We start from the raw sequence: 15,829 nt of genomic DNA, 5'->3' as shown, positions 1-15,829 counted from the left end.
TAGATGAGGATGCACCATGGGCTGGAGGTGCCTGCCCAAGCCCTCTGCCCAGAGGAGAGGTAAGAGGCAGGCAGTCCTCCTCAGTGTCAATACTGCCCTCAGCATCCACTCACAGTCTGCTCCCTGTTGCAGACACTCTGATACCTCCACTGCTGTTTCAGGAACAAACTGAAGACAAACCTTTGTATTTGTTATTAATACTTGCTCTTTGTGTCACACAAAACAAAAAGAAGAGCAGAGCTACTTACTCACTCACCTGGCAAGAGGCAGTCTCCTAATGCAGAGACCTGACACCCTAAATACAGAAGGTGGACAATGAAATAGCTGCCATCACTCTTTTACTTGCAGAGAGTTGAGATATCAACAGATGACACCTCTGCCCCACTCTGCCAGGCTTGCCTATCAATTTACAACCCAAAATCAGAATAAAAAGGTCTAGATAATGCAGTTTATATCTGTAAGATCTTCGACTGATACCAGCAATCCTTACACCATACCAGCAAGGCTTGCCCCTTCTCAATTGTGTCAAATTGAAGAACCAGCCAGTAAAGGGACATTGTGGACCTCCCACAGCTTTCACACTTAAACAGAGCCCCTGAGACCCCACTGCTCCTTCAGAAGGAATACATGTCTTTGTGGATACCCCCTGGCATGGCAGCAGATGCTTCTGAAGCTATCTGACCCCAACAGCTGGACATAATGGGGATTCCAGGAGAGGTTTAGTCCAGCAGCTGGGTAATGGAAGGCCATGGCTTCCTTACTGGGGCTCCATAGCTACAGAAACAACAAAAGTAACAAACTTCTAAAAATAAGGTGAAATGAATACATTGCTCCAGCCTGCTTTTGAAGGGAAAACACATTTAGGGTTACAAACAAAGCAAATGCTCTGTTTATCCAATTAGTGGGGGTTAATCAAGATGTAAAATACGTATTTAATAGTGGTATTACATGTACTTTTAAGTAATCAGCAGTGGTAGCAATTAAACAATAATTCATACCTGAAGTTCAGAGAAGGAAACAAATGCTCAGTCTTTTCTAATTGGAAACCATAGAAGGAACAGTGCAATGAAAATCCAGCTAAGTCCAAAAAGCAACCCACTTGCAATAGAGACTTGGAAACTTTCCCCTTCAGGTTTCCTTCCAGGAATACTAATTTTTGACCAGTGTTTTTCATCTACTCTTAAAAAAATATTCATATATATAGAGATACAGTTTGGGTTTGGCAGGCAGATTACATGTTCTCAATGTCAACTAGCCTATGGGTCAGCAATCTAATATTGGTGCCTTTTTTTTTTGTTTGGATTTTTAGGTTTTTTTTTAGTGTTATGTTCTACGTTTGGATAACATGTTTAGATCTGACATCAGGGAATTATTTGCTTCTCATTTTACTTTGTTCCTACTCCTTTTCACAATAGAGTTGCACTTTTACCGTCATTCCTACCAGGGATATTTTAACAACTGTGTAGAAACGTATAAGATTTTCTCCAACAATCCTTGAAAATCCCAGACATATTCCACCCTTAAGTTTATTTAAGATATTGTAAGAAATCCTCATACTTTAATTTCAGTAGATTCATGTGGTGGGAGGCACTTTGTGTCTGGACAAACACTGGTTGCATTATTGGGCTTCTTAAGGAAAGGTTAAAGTTCATGTCTCTCAGTTTATTTACTTTTGACCTCTCTTTTGTGGAGGTTTCAGCTTCATTTTTCCATCTATTGTGAGAAACCAGCAGTGCTGTGAAAATCTTGTAACAGAGCTCCACTGAAATCAGGCTCCAGGAGCTCTCCTTCAAGAAAAGCAGAGTTCCCAAATTTTCCAGTTGACAACCCCAGGTCTCCTTGCAATTTTGGACTTCTCTGATTTTAATAAAGTGATCCAAGGCCGTTTTCTCTGCTCTACACACCCACTATTATTTTGTGTCTGTTTTGGTCACCCTTTATCTCCTGGTACCCCAACTTGCTTCAGTTTTCCTTTAGGTGAAAGTGTTCATTTAAACTGCAAAAGTAATACTTCAGTTTTCAAGTCTATTTTGGGATTTTTTGGTGTTTGACTCATGCTTTTTTAAACATTTGAACAATAGAAACCTTTTCAGCCTCCATGAAGATAGAAAGAAAACACTAAAGCAGCAAAAGATTTTTCCTAGTAATAGTGCAAGCAATAATGCTATCCACTAATAAACTCATCTTATGTTTGCTTGTATTGCAATATTAGGCAATGAAGATAACATGGAGGGTGAGCAGAAAAAAGTTATTTACTCCATCAATTGCTCTCTCTGAACACGTTACAATACACAAAGATGCAGTTCTTTGGATACCCAAACCCATTCACCAGTCAAAGTTAGTTCACTGAAACTGGAGAGTTTTTTCTTAAATTATACTTGGGTAAAAAAAATAAGCAATGCCAACTACCCTTTGTTATAAGAGGAAAGAATAAAGAGATATCAGGTCAGAAAGAGACTTTCAATACTGGGACAAACTCAGGGAGACTCTGAGTGTGGGGTTTTTGATCAGCTCTCTGGTGTAATTCCTTCTTCTGTTGCTGTTTACATGTTGAACCAAGCAATGACTCTGTTTTCACTTGTTCTGCAAAACAACCAAGGTAACTTTGCAAATATACAACCAAGCAGGACTGCAGGCCTACTTGCAGTGTGTCTTTTACTGAAAAATACATTTTATTTATCATAACATTCAAGAGAAAAAACAAAAATAAAAACAACAAACCCCAACATAATACAAATGCCAACTCATTCAGTTACAAACTTTGGTACTTGGCAGTTTCAGACACTCTGTTCTCACGTGGCTGTGACGCTCCCAAGTTCCCGCCGTGCAATTCCCAGAGCGACGCCGCCGTCCCTCAATCCCAGGCCCACAGGCACCCTGCAGTGGGATCACTTTGGGTTTCAGCTACGCACTTGCCACAGTGTTGTCTCCACTGAGAGCAGCTCAAAGAGTCCACTTCTCTCCAGTTATACATCTTCTGTTTCTTAATTCTTCTTCACAGACAACAGTCATCGACACGATGCGTTCACGGCCTTTTCCCTTTTGCCTTACAGCCCACCCCTCTCTCATCAGACATACCACCCACATCCTCTAAACAATCATTATCCTGACTTCACATTTGCACTTTTAAATATCTTTACACCAATAACTAACTCACCCCTTTAAAAATGAGAGGAAAAAGAAAGGGGCAGGGAAGGAAAAAAAGAAGAAATTAAAAAAAAAAGAAATAGGTGAAAAAAAGCACAAGCATTTTGAAGTATGTGTTCTCAGGTAGCCACAAGTTAATGGCAATATGTAAGCATAAGGAATGACACTTTGGCCATCAACACTAAAGAATAAAGGTAGCACTGAATACAGACAAGGGGCAAAAACACCCCACACAACCCATAAATACATTTCAAATCATTCACCAGTTGATTCACCAAGGGTTAAATTTGATACTGAGTGAAACCAACCCTGTTGCAAAGGACCAGAACAACATTCTGGTGCATCACTCCAGTCCCGCTCAAACTTTTAATTGTATCCTGACCTAAAATGCATGGACAGTTGGCTGGTGCAGCCCTCAAAACCCTGACAGCAGGGCTGGGAGGGAACTTGAGTGGTGCACAGATTTTGCCCTGCCTTGCACATGGGGTGAATTTCAGCTGTAACATACTATGACTGCACCGTGAAACATATAATACTAGCAGCTTGTGAGCCCTGACATGGAGGGCTTGAATCTAATCCAAGATATGTGGTTACACATCACCCCATCCACTGGAGAAATTCACCACTGGGCATACATGGAGGAGCACCATATTACCAGAGTTTTTTTCTGGTGACCTTTTGTGGCATTATCTGCTGGGTCAGGCTTGACTCAAGCCCAGAGATCAGGTTCTGTAAAGGGAAGAACCTGGTGCTCAGGTCTGCAAGGCATTCAGCACTCTGGGATGAGTTCAGCAAAGCTTTGCATAGATGGGTGAAGGAAAAAATCCTTCCACTGAAGTCCCCAGGAATCTGCTTAAGTATCTGAAGTTGGAGATGCATGTGAAGGCTTTGCTGGGTTAGCGAAGCACCTTGCAAAATTGACCCCTTGATGCAAACAAGAAGTCTTTTTAGAAATAGACAAAGTCAAGTAAACACTATTTGACATTAGGATTGACACATTCCATTGAAGTAAACTCCCCTGAGAAAATAAATAGCTGTTGGTATTCCCTCATTTAATTGCTTTCATCTCCACAGGCAGTGAAAAAAAAAAACCCTGCAAAATTTACCTCCAACAAATACATGTTGAAATCCTGGGCAGTTGTTTTCTATGTTTTTTTTTTCCTTTCAAGTACACCGGGTGAAACTGTAAACCTGAGGTTGTGTGTGCAAACCTATATCTTGTAAACTGCAATGGGAAACTCCGCTCCGAGCACCGATACAGGAAAAGGTAGGACAGGACCATTGTGGAACAGGGATGCTAGTATTATACTGAACGTTCTGCACATGTGTATGTCACAGGGAACCAGCCACTCTGGTACCTGCACTGTCCTGCAGTCCCAAGTACTGCTCTGTCTAACACTGATACTCTAATCACAACACCTACGGACCTATCATCATGAGAGAGGGGGAGAAGCATTCATCTCCTTTAAGAGGCAGTCAGCCCCAGTCCCAGAGGGAAGTTAAAGCTTGTCATGCAGACTGTACAGCTGAAGAGCACAGGGATTAGCCTTACACAATGTGTGCTCTTTAAAAAGGGTCAGAATATTAACTGGATTTCCACAATGATGAAAATGAGTGAGAAGGCACATGAGAAATCACTATCTGCACACTTGTAGTGCATTTCATCCTGAGGGCAATTACAACTTGTGCCTGTAAACAAATAAATTGCATTGAAATACAATCTCACACACATGGCTGAAGACAGTTCTACCTGAGTTTTCTGTACCTCATAAGTTACTCAGGAAAACAAAAACCCAGGGCTTATTTTAAAAATAGGAAACACTGAAACTTTCCTAGCGGCAGAAGCCTTGAGAACAGGTGGAGAAAAATCCTGCCTGTGGGCAAATGCTTAAATAAAGACTTTTGGGATTTGCATTTAGACTTTAAAATTCTAATCTGTTACTTAAAGAAAGCTTTATGTTATATAATTTAGGTTTTGTCTTACATTTATTTGCTTCCCAAAGTGCTTCACTTAGCCAAAATTTTGGGCAGGGAATAGACTATTGAATTTTAGATTTGGTGTCACAATAACAATTCTTTTTTGCTGAGACAAACTAGTTGCTGGTAACAAAAAACAATCAGTGTGAGCAGAGTTGGACATATAAATCACTGCACTGTCAGTAATCTTATTGTATATTTTTTGTTCAAAAGGTAAGTATTTTCTTAGCAAATTGTAATTGTAGCCCTCAGATAAACCTGTCAAACAGCTAAAGAAACAACTGCATAGTACTGAGGCTCTAACAGTTATAAATTATTCTCACAGGGCAGTGACTAGGATTATGTTTTCAACAATGTTGCAATTTAAGGAAGAATAGACTGCAGTCTTAAAGGAAAATAAATGCTGTTCTCTCCTTTAGAACCAGGATTTTAAAATATTACATTCGATTTCTGGTTTCCCAGTATTTAAATGCTGTCCTAATTAAGGCAACTTGTGATATTCAACACAGTACAGAGGAGCAAACAAAAAATGAAAGCAATCAAATGTGTTTTCTGACATTTACACAGCTTGTTTTGAACTATGGCAAAAAATGAACACTAAGATAAATTTAACACTACAGCTCTCTTCCTTTGCAATTACAACACTACAGCTCTCTTCCTTTGCAATTCCAAGTGAGAAGTAGAGAGTACAAAAAACCATCTGATTGCAAATTGTGATTAAAATCTATATGGAAGACCCTAATTTAACGCAATAGGAGAGAGCTGAGGGCTTTATTTCATTTGTGAAGAGCTGCAGGGCTGCACTGGATCATCACAACACATTCCAGGGACCTGAATGAAGCTGTGTGGTGATCCACACTGAAACACTGCTGCATTTACACCCTGCATTTTACAAACAGCTGCAGTGGCATCACTGCCATTAGCTACCAGCACAGAGGCAATAAAGCCTGCAGATCAGCTTCAGTACAAAAAGAACTTTGCACAAAATAATGCAGTAATTTAGTGCTGCTCACATAATTAAATGTAGGCATACTCCAAAACAGGGGGGCATTTAGGAGAAAACAAGAAACTTACATGCTTGTTTTGTATGATGAAGCAAAAAATTGAGAAAACGGTAGAAGCAGTTTTTAGGATTAATGTTGAAGAGTTACCAAGTGTATTTCAAATCAAAGAAGCATAATTCTTCTTCCTTATCCCTGTGGAAAAACAAACAAACAAAACCAGAAAAGCATCATTAATACAGATTGTTAGAGAGCTGCCACAACAATCTGAACAATCTCTATTCCTCCAGAGAGGTGCATAAATACCTCCTTTATCCCCACACTACTCTTGCTCCTCATTTCCTAAGCCACTGCCAATGATCAGCCAAGGGCATCCAGGTTTTCAAACTGAGTCAGTTTTTGGCAGCCCTGGTGTTTTGAGCAGAACCCATCCTTGCTGCTCAAGGTGTGGAACATGCTGTGCCTTCCAGAGCCACAGCTCCCAGCAGACAGGTCCTGGGGAACCCCATGGACACAGGTGGAAAGAGGCCAATGTGACCTGTGTGGGATTTCAGTCATCCATCTGCTCAGTTAAAGACCTGGGAGCTTCCCTTACCAGCACAGCATCCAGCATGGAACACATCAGGAAAAGGGAAACAACCATACCCTGGGAGCTTCCCTTACCAGCATAGCCTCCAGCATGAAACACATCAGGAAAAGGGAAACAACCCACACCCAGTGCTTTAAGATTTGTGGAGTGAACACTTCAATACTGACTCAGGAAATCATCCTGGGCAGGAGGAGTCGTTAAGGCCACTGTGAACTTGTATTGGTACCAAGGCTCAGCACTATTGAAATGTTTCCTAAATAGCCACAGTTTTGAGCACAAGGTCACACTTATTTCCATTTGTAGACTGATTTACTAGATCAAATGTTAGAGCCTGTTTGGTTCTTGGAATATTCCAGTATTTCCCACTAAAACTGGATAAATTCTGTACTAAATTCTCAGCAAAGGCATCAGCATAAGTCCTATGTACTGCATATTACACTGTAAGTTGACTTCTTGACTTAGTAATGTAGAACATACATCCTGATGAACAGGGAACAACTAAAACAAAGTGTAAAAATACCAATTAATGAGCCTTAAAATCATTTTTATATACTATCCACACAAAATTAATTTTTAAAGGAAAGCATAGATTATGTGATAGCAGTTGGGAAGAAAATACAACTGGTAAGTATATTTGCTTATGTATTCCTGTACCTGTAAGGTGTTTATGCTCATGGTTTAAACAGAACAATGAAAAATACCCTTCTAATATTGGCAGTACAATTTACTACAGTTGCTTTCTACTTTGCTACCTGTTCTTTTCTCATTTATTTACCTAACACGAGGCAGCAACTCCAGAGAGTAAAATATGGGAATAGATACAAAAGTTAAAACCACATTTTCATTCACTCATGCTGGGAATGAGCTCCTGTCAGGCAGTTCACCCTCTAGAGGTTGGTTCTGTCTAGGCTTGGATGCAAGTTTATTTGAACTGAAAATTAGCATCAAGGAAGAAGTGCAGCAGGCAAGGATGATGTTGCTAAAGCTCCCCATTTACCGTGAGTGAAGAAGAGGAGGGAGAGAAGCAACCATAAGATATCACTCAGAAATATGTACACATTTTCCACTATTTTCTGCACATCAAAAACTTAAGAATAGTTCAGAAATGGCAGCTTGGATTTTGTCAGAACACAAACTGATGGGATCCATTTTATCCCAATGATTATGCAGGAAAAAGCACCAGATACAAGGGGAAGTGCTGGAAGAGCAGCAGATGTTCAGGGGATTTGGTGTCAATCCACCACAGGCATCACACCACTAGCAAAACTTCAGGTCCCACTGACCTCCCACAGGTGACAGAGTCCAAGATAGAGCAGTCCTTAACACAGTGATACAGTTTGTGAATGAAGATGTGAAAGAAATAGAGCAAAGAAAGGAAGAAGAGAATATGTGCAGTGCAGACAGGAATTCAGGAGTGGAGAAAAAGAGCATTCATTCAGCTCATTTTGCTTAGTAAACAAAAAGGACCTGAAAGGACAGTACTTTATTGAACTCTTGCACTCAAAGGATGAAATCTGGCTGTTTTCAAATCCATTTTAGGATCTGCACAGCATTGCTGCAATCAAAAGACCCTGGTCTGGTGTGAAAGCAACTAACAGGAATTTAAAAAGTTAACAACAGTTCACCCTTAGATTCACATGAAATTATACTGATGTTCTTGGGGAAAAACACCACAGTGTTAGGGGAAAAACACCACACTGAACAAACAAAGGCTTTTCATTAAGAATGGAATGACAAAAGATAAAGGAAAATAATGGGGAAAAAGTAGACCTCAAAAGAGAGAAGAAGAGGAAAAATTATCCACAGACATGAAAATTATGTAGGTGAATGAAAATAACAGGAAGAAGAAAGCTACAGATGTGATGCCTCTCTAGCATATACATAGTTTTCCACAGAGAGATAAGATACAGAAATAACCAAAGTCTAATGGCAAGTTAAACACATCCTGCAGCATGCAGTTAAAATTATTTCTGTTAAGATTGTCAGAAGCAGGTCAAGGGAAAAAAGTGCATCCATTGTCCAGCAGCAGGACACCTCCCTCAGCAGGTCTGAGACAGCCCATGAGGGGCACCCCTGTCTGTAGTAGACAACAAATGCCTTGGCATGATCAAAGATTGATCAGGATGGTAAAATGAAACTCAAGGCTGCACACTGCTGCATGACCTTCTGTACTGAGCATGCACCACCAGTGTTTTGAGGCAGCTTTCACACAGTTCTGCAGTGGTAGAGCTCTGGCACAGCACAACAAAGCAGGGCTGCTGTTTTAACTTCACCTGGGAGAAAGAGCAATTTGGTGAGAGCATCACCTGCCTCACCAGGCTCTGAAGGCAAGCTAAAAACATGATAACAGGATAACCCTTGGCAAACTGAGGGACAGGGCACACCAGGAAATATGATGTTTTTCACTTTTAAAGAGTGAAAAAGACACAAGAAAAGTGGGTGGGTTTTGTTTAGTTACTGTTACAAATGCATCTACTATACACCCTATCTTTTCAAAAACATCACGTCTCTAATCTGAAATTTAACAAATTCCTTCTGCTAGCCATCTCAATTCAGCCTCCAGACCAAAGGGAAAATAATGAACTACTTTTTGCCATTTCATCTAGGTTCTCTGACTTTACTGGCAAGATGAACTCAAGCAGCCCAGCAGAGCTCAAGTTAAACTGGCATGTTGCCTGTGCTGGGGCCAATAAAGGCCCCAGGATCCATAAGGGCCAATGAAAACAACTTCATCCACAGCCAGGATAAAAGAATGCAGCTTTCAAGATAAAATAATTACAAGCAGAGAAGCAAGTGTATAAATCACATCAATAAGGTTTCATTCAACAAATAATATACTATGTAGTAGATGATGCAAACTAAAAAAATATATATTTTAAAGCAAAATAGATAACCTAAGTGCTGGAAGACAAAATTTACCCTTAAGCATACAACTGGGCAAAGCTCAGCCCAAACTGGTGACAAACCCAAACTTCTGGCGGTTGCCACTCTTCCACTCTTTCTCTTTGCCTTTTCATATACACCAAAAAACCAACTCTGTGAATTCTTGGTAAGCCACGGAAGATTTGGCAGTTCTGCCTAATACTGCACGTGATAAAGATGAGCCATGCATTCTAATGCAAGAGGCAGAAGGAGCAGTGACACCAGTCCTGAAGGCACTTCTGTAACATTTCAGGTCTTTTAAAATGAAATGTCATCATTCCTTGGTCATTTGCACAGGACATACTGCACCACACTGGTTTCAGTGCATGCTGTCTGCCTAGTCCTGTGCCCTCCTCCTTGCTCCAGGACAGGTAGACATCCACATCCCTGAATTTGGAGGCTGGCCCTGGGTTACAGCCCCAGGTAGCTGGGCACTGTCAGGACTCTGGCACTACAAGCTCAGAGCTGCTGTGTAAAACTGTGCTTTGCAGCAGTGCCCCGGGGAGCCCTCCTGCAGCACAGGCAGCTGTGGGCACCTCTGCCCCTGCCAGCAGCCCCATGGCTCCAGGAGAGCTCACCTGGGACTGCTCCATGCATCCTGCTCCCTCACCCCACTAAAAAGAAGGACCCAAAATAAGGGTTTCCTTCCATTAGACCCCTCTCCCACTCCTCTTGAGGTTGGGGAGAAACAGGTACAGGGGAAAGAGAGAGGTGCTCACCTCCCCTTGGGAGGAAGAGGTGAGAGGTGACACAAGAGGAGGATGAGATGCCAAGGTGAAGGGGCTCTTTCATGGCTGGCAAGGTGGGTTCAGATGATGGATCCAGAGATACCCACCCACACTGCCATCCCTGGGAGCAATGGGAGGTACCTCGGCCATAGGGCTGCACAAATACAGGTCCTGTGATGAGTGGCTATGGTGTGCTTCTCTGAAACTGCCAAAAAAAGAAGCTCCAAGTTATACCAAACTGCACCAAGGGGTGTGCCTAACCCTTCTATATTTTACACCTTAGTGAGGGCCCCTCTGTGAACCCTCTCCCCCTGAGCAGAAGCTGTGGCACTGCTGTCATTTGGCCATTAACCCGCTCTGCGCTGCCCACCCCCTGGGACAGCCGTGCCCGGCAGGCAGCACCCACTCACCCGCGCTCTTCACCGGTGCTCCACCACGAAGCGCATGGTGGTGCCGTCGAAGGAGGGCGGCGCGACGATCCGCGGCCCGGTGGCCGGCGCTGTGATGCTGATGACCGGCTTCGCCTCGGCCGGCCCGTGCCGCGGCGGCGGCGGGCCCTTGCTGGTGGCCACGTAGTAGGGGCTGTCGGCGAAAGGCGCCTCTGGCGCGGCGGGGCTGCCGGGCTCTGCGGGGGCGCTGCCATCGCTGCCCGAGTGAGACAGCGGGCGCTGCAGGGCGCCGGCGGGCAGCACGGTGGCGGCGGGCAGGAGCCCGGGGTACAGCATGTACGTGGCGCCGTAGGCACCGGCACTGAGGGCGAGGGGCGAGAGAGGCAGCGGGACGGGAGCCACGGCCGGCTGCTGGGGCACCGGCACCTCCACGTACTGCCCGGTCTCGGGGTCGAAGAGGCGCCGCTTGAGGGGCTGCTGCACGGGCGTGTCCACCAGGTAGTACTGCCCGGTGCTCACGTCCAGCAGCACCTTGCGCTGCGTCTGCGGGAAGGGCTCGGCCGCGGTGGCCGCGGCGGGCACGGAGGGCGAGAAGCAGAGCAGCGGCGGCGGCGCGGCGCCGGGCAGGGCGGCGAAGGGCAGCGGCGGGCGGTACAGGGCGGCGGGCGCACCCTCGGCGGGCGGCGGGGCGGCGGCGGGGGGCTCCTCGGCGGGCGGGGGTCCGGGCGGCGGTCTGGGGCTGCCGGGGGGCTTGGCGGCGCCGAAGGGCTGCAGGCCGCACAGCGCCGCCGCCGCCGCTGACGCTGACACCGGGCTGGGGCGGATGCCGCCGCCCTCCGTGGCCCCCGCGGACGGGGGGGAGCCGGGCTCGGCGGCCGCCTTCAGCGGCAGCGACAGATAGTTCCCGCAGTCGGGGCCGCGCTCCGCATCGCCGCCGCCGCCGCCCGCGGGCAGCCGAGGGGAGCGCGGCGGTGCCGGGCCCCGCGGGCCGCCCTCGGGGGGGAGCTTGGCGGGCGCGGGGGCCGCGGCTCCGCCCGCCCCGCGGAGCGTGAGGAGGGCGCGGGGGGCGGCGGGGGGCTCGGCGCGGGGCGGCGGCGGGCAGCGCTGCCGCTGCCGGGCCAGGCTCTCGAAGGCGGCCGCCTTGGCCGAGACCTTGTCGGCGGCGCTGTTGGAGGGGCGGCGGGGCAGCCGCTCGCTGCTCGGACCCTTGCCCGACGGCTCCTCCGCCTTGTCCGCCGGCGGCGGCGGGGGCGGAGCGGCGGCGGCGGCGGGTCGGGAGCCGGCGCCCCGCTCCTGGCTGGCGATAAGGGAGAGCACGTGGCTGTCGGTGATGGGCAGAGGGTCGCTCTTGCGCTTCCACTCGCGCTTGTTGAAGCTGTAGAGCTCCTCCATGCTCCGCACCGCCGCCGTCAGCTTCTCCAGAGCGTTCTGCACCGGCGCTGCCTTGCTCTCCTCCCGCGGGTCCTCCTCCGGTCCCCGGCCCCTCTCGGGGGGCGGCGGCGGCGGCGGCTGGTGCCGCCAGGGCGCGGAGGATTTGGAAACGATCTTGAGCACAGCCGGCTGGCGAGCATCGCTCTTGTTGGGGGCGATGGTGGCCACTGGCAGCCTGCCCGAGGTGCGGTGCACCAGCACGGTGCCCTCCGGGGGGCAGGCGGGCGCCCTGCCCGCCGCCTTGGCCCCCCCCCTCGGTGGGCTTGGTGCCGGTGTGGCCGACCGCCTGGCAGGTGATGACCACGGGGGAGAGCGACCGGGGCACCCCGGCGATGACCAGCTGCTGCCGGGGCTTCTGCTCCGGGCCGCCTTGCTCGGAGGCGCCGCTGCCCTTGTCGCTGCTGTTATCTCCCGAGTCGGCGCTGTAGGAGCTTTTGATGAGCTTCCGCACGTCCCGCACCTGGTGGAGGATCCCCTGGGCTCTGTACTTGCTGTCCCTCACGTCGCGCACCAGGAACTGCGGCACTTTGTCGGTGCCGTCGCCGGCCTTGAGAGGCTTGAGCGGCTGCCCCCTGCCCTCCTCCGGCGGCCGGCCTGCGATCTGCGGCGTCAGCAGCTGCGCGATGCTGAAAGCGGCGTCCCGGGGCTGCTGCACGCTGCCCAGGCTGATCTTGATCTCGGGCGCTTTGGGCTTGGCGGCGGGGGGCGAGGTGGCGGCGGCCGAGGACACGGCGGCGGCGGCGGCCGCGGCGGAGCACTTGGTCGCCCTCTTGCCGGGATCCTTCTCCCGAGGGGTGTGCTGAATGGCGGGGACGAATAGGCGGGACATCTTGGTGGACTTGCCGGCAGAGATCTCACCCAGGTCGGCTCGCCAGTCGTTCTTGGGAGAAAGTTTCAGCTTGCCGATGGGCGCCCTCTCCTCCTTCCTTTCCGCCTCCCGCTCCTTCCAGGACCTGAAAGCGCTGTTCTGGCTGCGGAGGAAGGTGGCCTTGATGGCCTCCGAGGCGCTGCGCTTCACCTCGCACAGCTCCTCGGACAGCGCCCGGTCCAGGCTGCGGTTCCCCTCGCGGGGCGTCGACGCCTTGGAGGCCGGGGAGCGGCCCCCGCCGCCCTCGCCCGCATCCTCCGCCGGCGCCGCGGCGCAGTCCGAGCCGCCTTCCGAGTGCCGGGAGTTCTGCCGCTGCACGCCGCCCTCCCGATGCCGCTCCCGGCCGGCGCTGCCGCCGGTGGGTTCGGGCTCCCGGCCCGCGCCCGGCCCGGTGTAGGAGGTGTCGGTGATCTCGCCCCGCTCCATCTTGAACTCGTGCTCCAGCTGCATCTTCTTGGAGATGACGTTTTTGAGGAGGCTGGAGGCGAACCTGGACTTCTTGCTGGAGCCCTTCCCGCCGCCCTCCGCCGCCGGCGGCTCCCCTGCCTCGGCGGCATCGCCGAGGTCCAGCAGGGTCACCACCCGGGAGCCCGCTCGCAGCCGCCGCGGCGTTTCGACGTGGGCGATCTCCCCGTCGAGCTTGCTGACCACGAACTCGAGGGCTTTGGTCTGCGAGCGGCCGGAGCGCAGCAGGCTGGGCTCGGCTCTCGGCCCCAGAGTGCCGCACTTGAGGTCCAGGTAGGTGGACCAGCGGTTGATGCCCAGGGCATTGTCGGACAGGGAGGCGGAGGAGGCGCGGGAGCCGGGGCGCAGGGTGTCGAAATAGGGGTACGCCAGGCTGCGGAAAGCCCTGGCCGTAAGGTTTCGCACCTCTTTGTCGGCATCGTCCAGCTCGCTGACGGCGCTGGAGGCGCCGCTCGAGTGCTCCCCTGCCCTGGCGGCCCCGCAGCGCGTCTGCAGCCGCGCAGGCACCGCGATGAACTTTTTCGCGTGGTCGCGGACCGCATCCTGTTTTAAACTCGCACTGCGGTCGGGAGCCGCGGCGACACGGAGACTCATGTCGCCTTCATGCTTGGCAGCGTAAACAGTGTTTTGCTTTCCGTGCACGTTGCTAGACTCATTTATAGCCCGGGAAGCGGCTTTGATTGATAGGAGAAGCTGGGCGCCCGGGCTCCCGCCGGGGCGGCCGGGCTGCTTGGACCGGCTTTCCCCCGAGCTGGCGCGCTTGTCCGCGCCGGGGGTGTCGTGTTCGGAGGTAAGGCTGACGATCTCGGTGCTGCTGGTGTTGTCGATGCTGTCCGTCTGGTTGTTGGGGTCGCTGGTGGTCGTGCTAAGGTAGCAGCTATTCTCCTCCTCCTCTGTCAGCGTGTCCCCCGGGGTCTCGTCGCTCCCGAAGGAGGCGTAGTCAACGAAGGAATAGATCACGTTGTTATCCTCGAAGTCCCAGCGGGCGGCCAGCCCCGCGTCGAAGTCCATGTCGTGGTCCACCTCGCTGAGCTGGATCTCCTGCGTGCTGATATAGTGCGCCTCGTCGCGGCCGCCGCCGGGAGGGGAGCCCGGGGGGGCGCCGGGGGGAGTCGCCTTGCGCCCCGCGACCTCATCCTCCACTTCGCTTTCGTAGCCGAAGGACGACGAGGAGGTTTTGCCCTCCGTCGACACCGGGTCGCCCATTGCGGGAGAGTCGTCCGCCTTGGTCACAGGCGAAGGGCAGGAGGAGGAGGAGGACTCCGGGCAGCCCCCTGCCTCCGGCGTCCCTCCGCTCCCCGCCGCTTCCACGGAGCCGGGGCCGGTGTCAGCGCCGCATTCCGCCGCCGCCGGGGAAGGAGGGCGATCCCGCCCGCGGTCCAAGGATGCTGGCCCCGCTTCCTCCGCCGGAGGTCCGCCGCTCGCCGAGTCGCCATCCCCGGTCCCACCGGCTCCGCTGTCCGGTGCGGAACCGGACGCTCCCTCCGCGCCGCCGGCCGGGGCCAGTTCGGGCTTCTGGCGACTCTCCTCCGGCCCCTGCGGCGAGCCGCGGATCTCCACGTACGCCGCCTCCCTCTCCTCCTGGATGGGCGCCTCCGGGCCGGGGTTCGGGCTCGGGTTTGTGCTCGGGTCCCGCTCCGCCGCCGCGCCCTCCGGGCCGGCTCGGGGGCTGGCGGGCCGCTGGCCGGGCGCGTCCATGCCGGGGCCGTCGGGGCGCGGCAGTGGCCCGCGGGGGCGGGCAGGCACGTGCCGGCGGGGACGGGGGGGCGGTGGCCGCCCACGCCCTGCCCTCCCCTCCTTGCCCTCCCCTCCGCTCCTCTCTCGTCCCCTCCTCCGCCCGGCGCGCCGGCTCCCGGCCCGGGCGGGCATCGCCGCCGGGGGGCGGAGGGGTCGGGCCGGGCTCAGCTCCCCCCGCAGCCCCCCGCAGCACAGGGCAGCCGCTCTGGACACCGCGGGGGAGCTGGCCCTGCACATCCCGGCACGGGCCCCGGTCCCGCGGCTTTTCCGAGACGCGGACTATACATAGAGCCGGCGTCACTTAGGCCGTCTGAAATCCTATTTTAAACATCTGTGTTTCCCCGGAATAAAGGCGCCCGGACACCCCTTGGAAGGGGAGAGCTGCCCATGCCTACAAAGATGCTGCCCAGCTCCCCGGGGAGCCGGCGGCACCGGCTGCAGGAGACAACTCCCAGGGCACTGGCTGAGCACGCAGCGTGGCAACAGCAAGTGCACCCTCCTCGTTCTACATGTAGCAGTGGCTAAACAGCTGTTTTCTTCCTACTTCCCCCTGCACCCTGCGTCCCCAGTCGCAG

General features: G+C 51.7%; 1 protein-coding gene across 1 annotated transcript; it reads right to left on the bottom strand.

Moving 5' to 3' along the window:
• Positions 1-2,234: 2,234 nt before the first annotated feature.
• On the bottom strand, positions 2,235-15,491 carry C4H4orf54 (chromosome 4 C4orf54 homolog). The gene is given in 4 exon segments (XM_036382685.2): positions 2,235-6,320; positions 10,775-11,819; positions 11,862-12,407; positions 12,409-15,491. Coding segments are annotated over 3 exon segments (4,665 nt in total). The 3' UTR covers positions 2,235-6,320; positions 10,775-10,783.
• Positions 15,492-15,829: the final 338 nt, after the last annotated feature.

The sequence above is a fragment of the Molothrus ater genome, chromosome 4, assembly GCF_012460135.2.
Source record: "Molothrus ater isolate BHLD 08-10-18 breed brown headed cowbird chromosome 4, BPBGC_Mater_1.1, whole genome shotgun sequence".
Taxonomy (NCBI): Eukaryota; Metazoa; Chordata; class Aves; order Passeriformes; family Icteridae; genus Molothrus; species Molothrus ater.
Note: the sequence above shows the minus strand (reverse complement) of the source record. Positions and strands in the feature narration are given on the sequence as shown.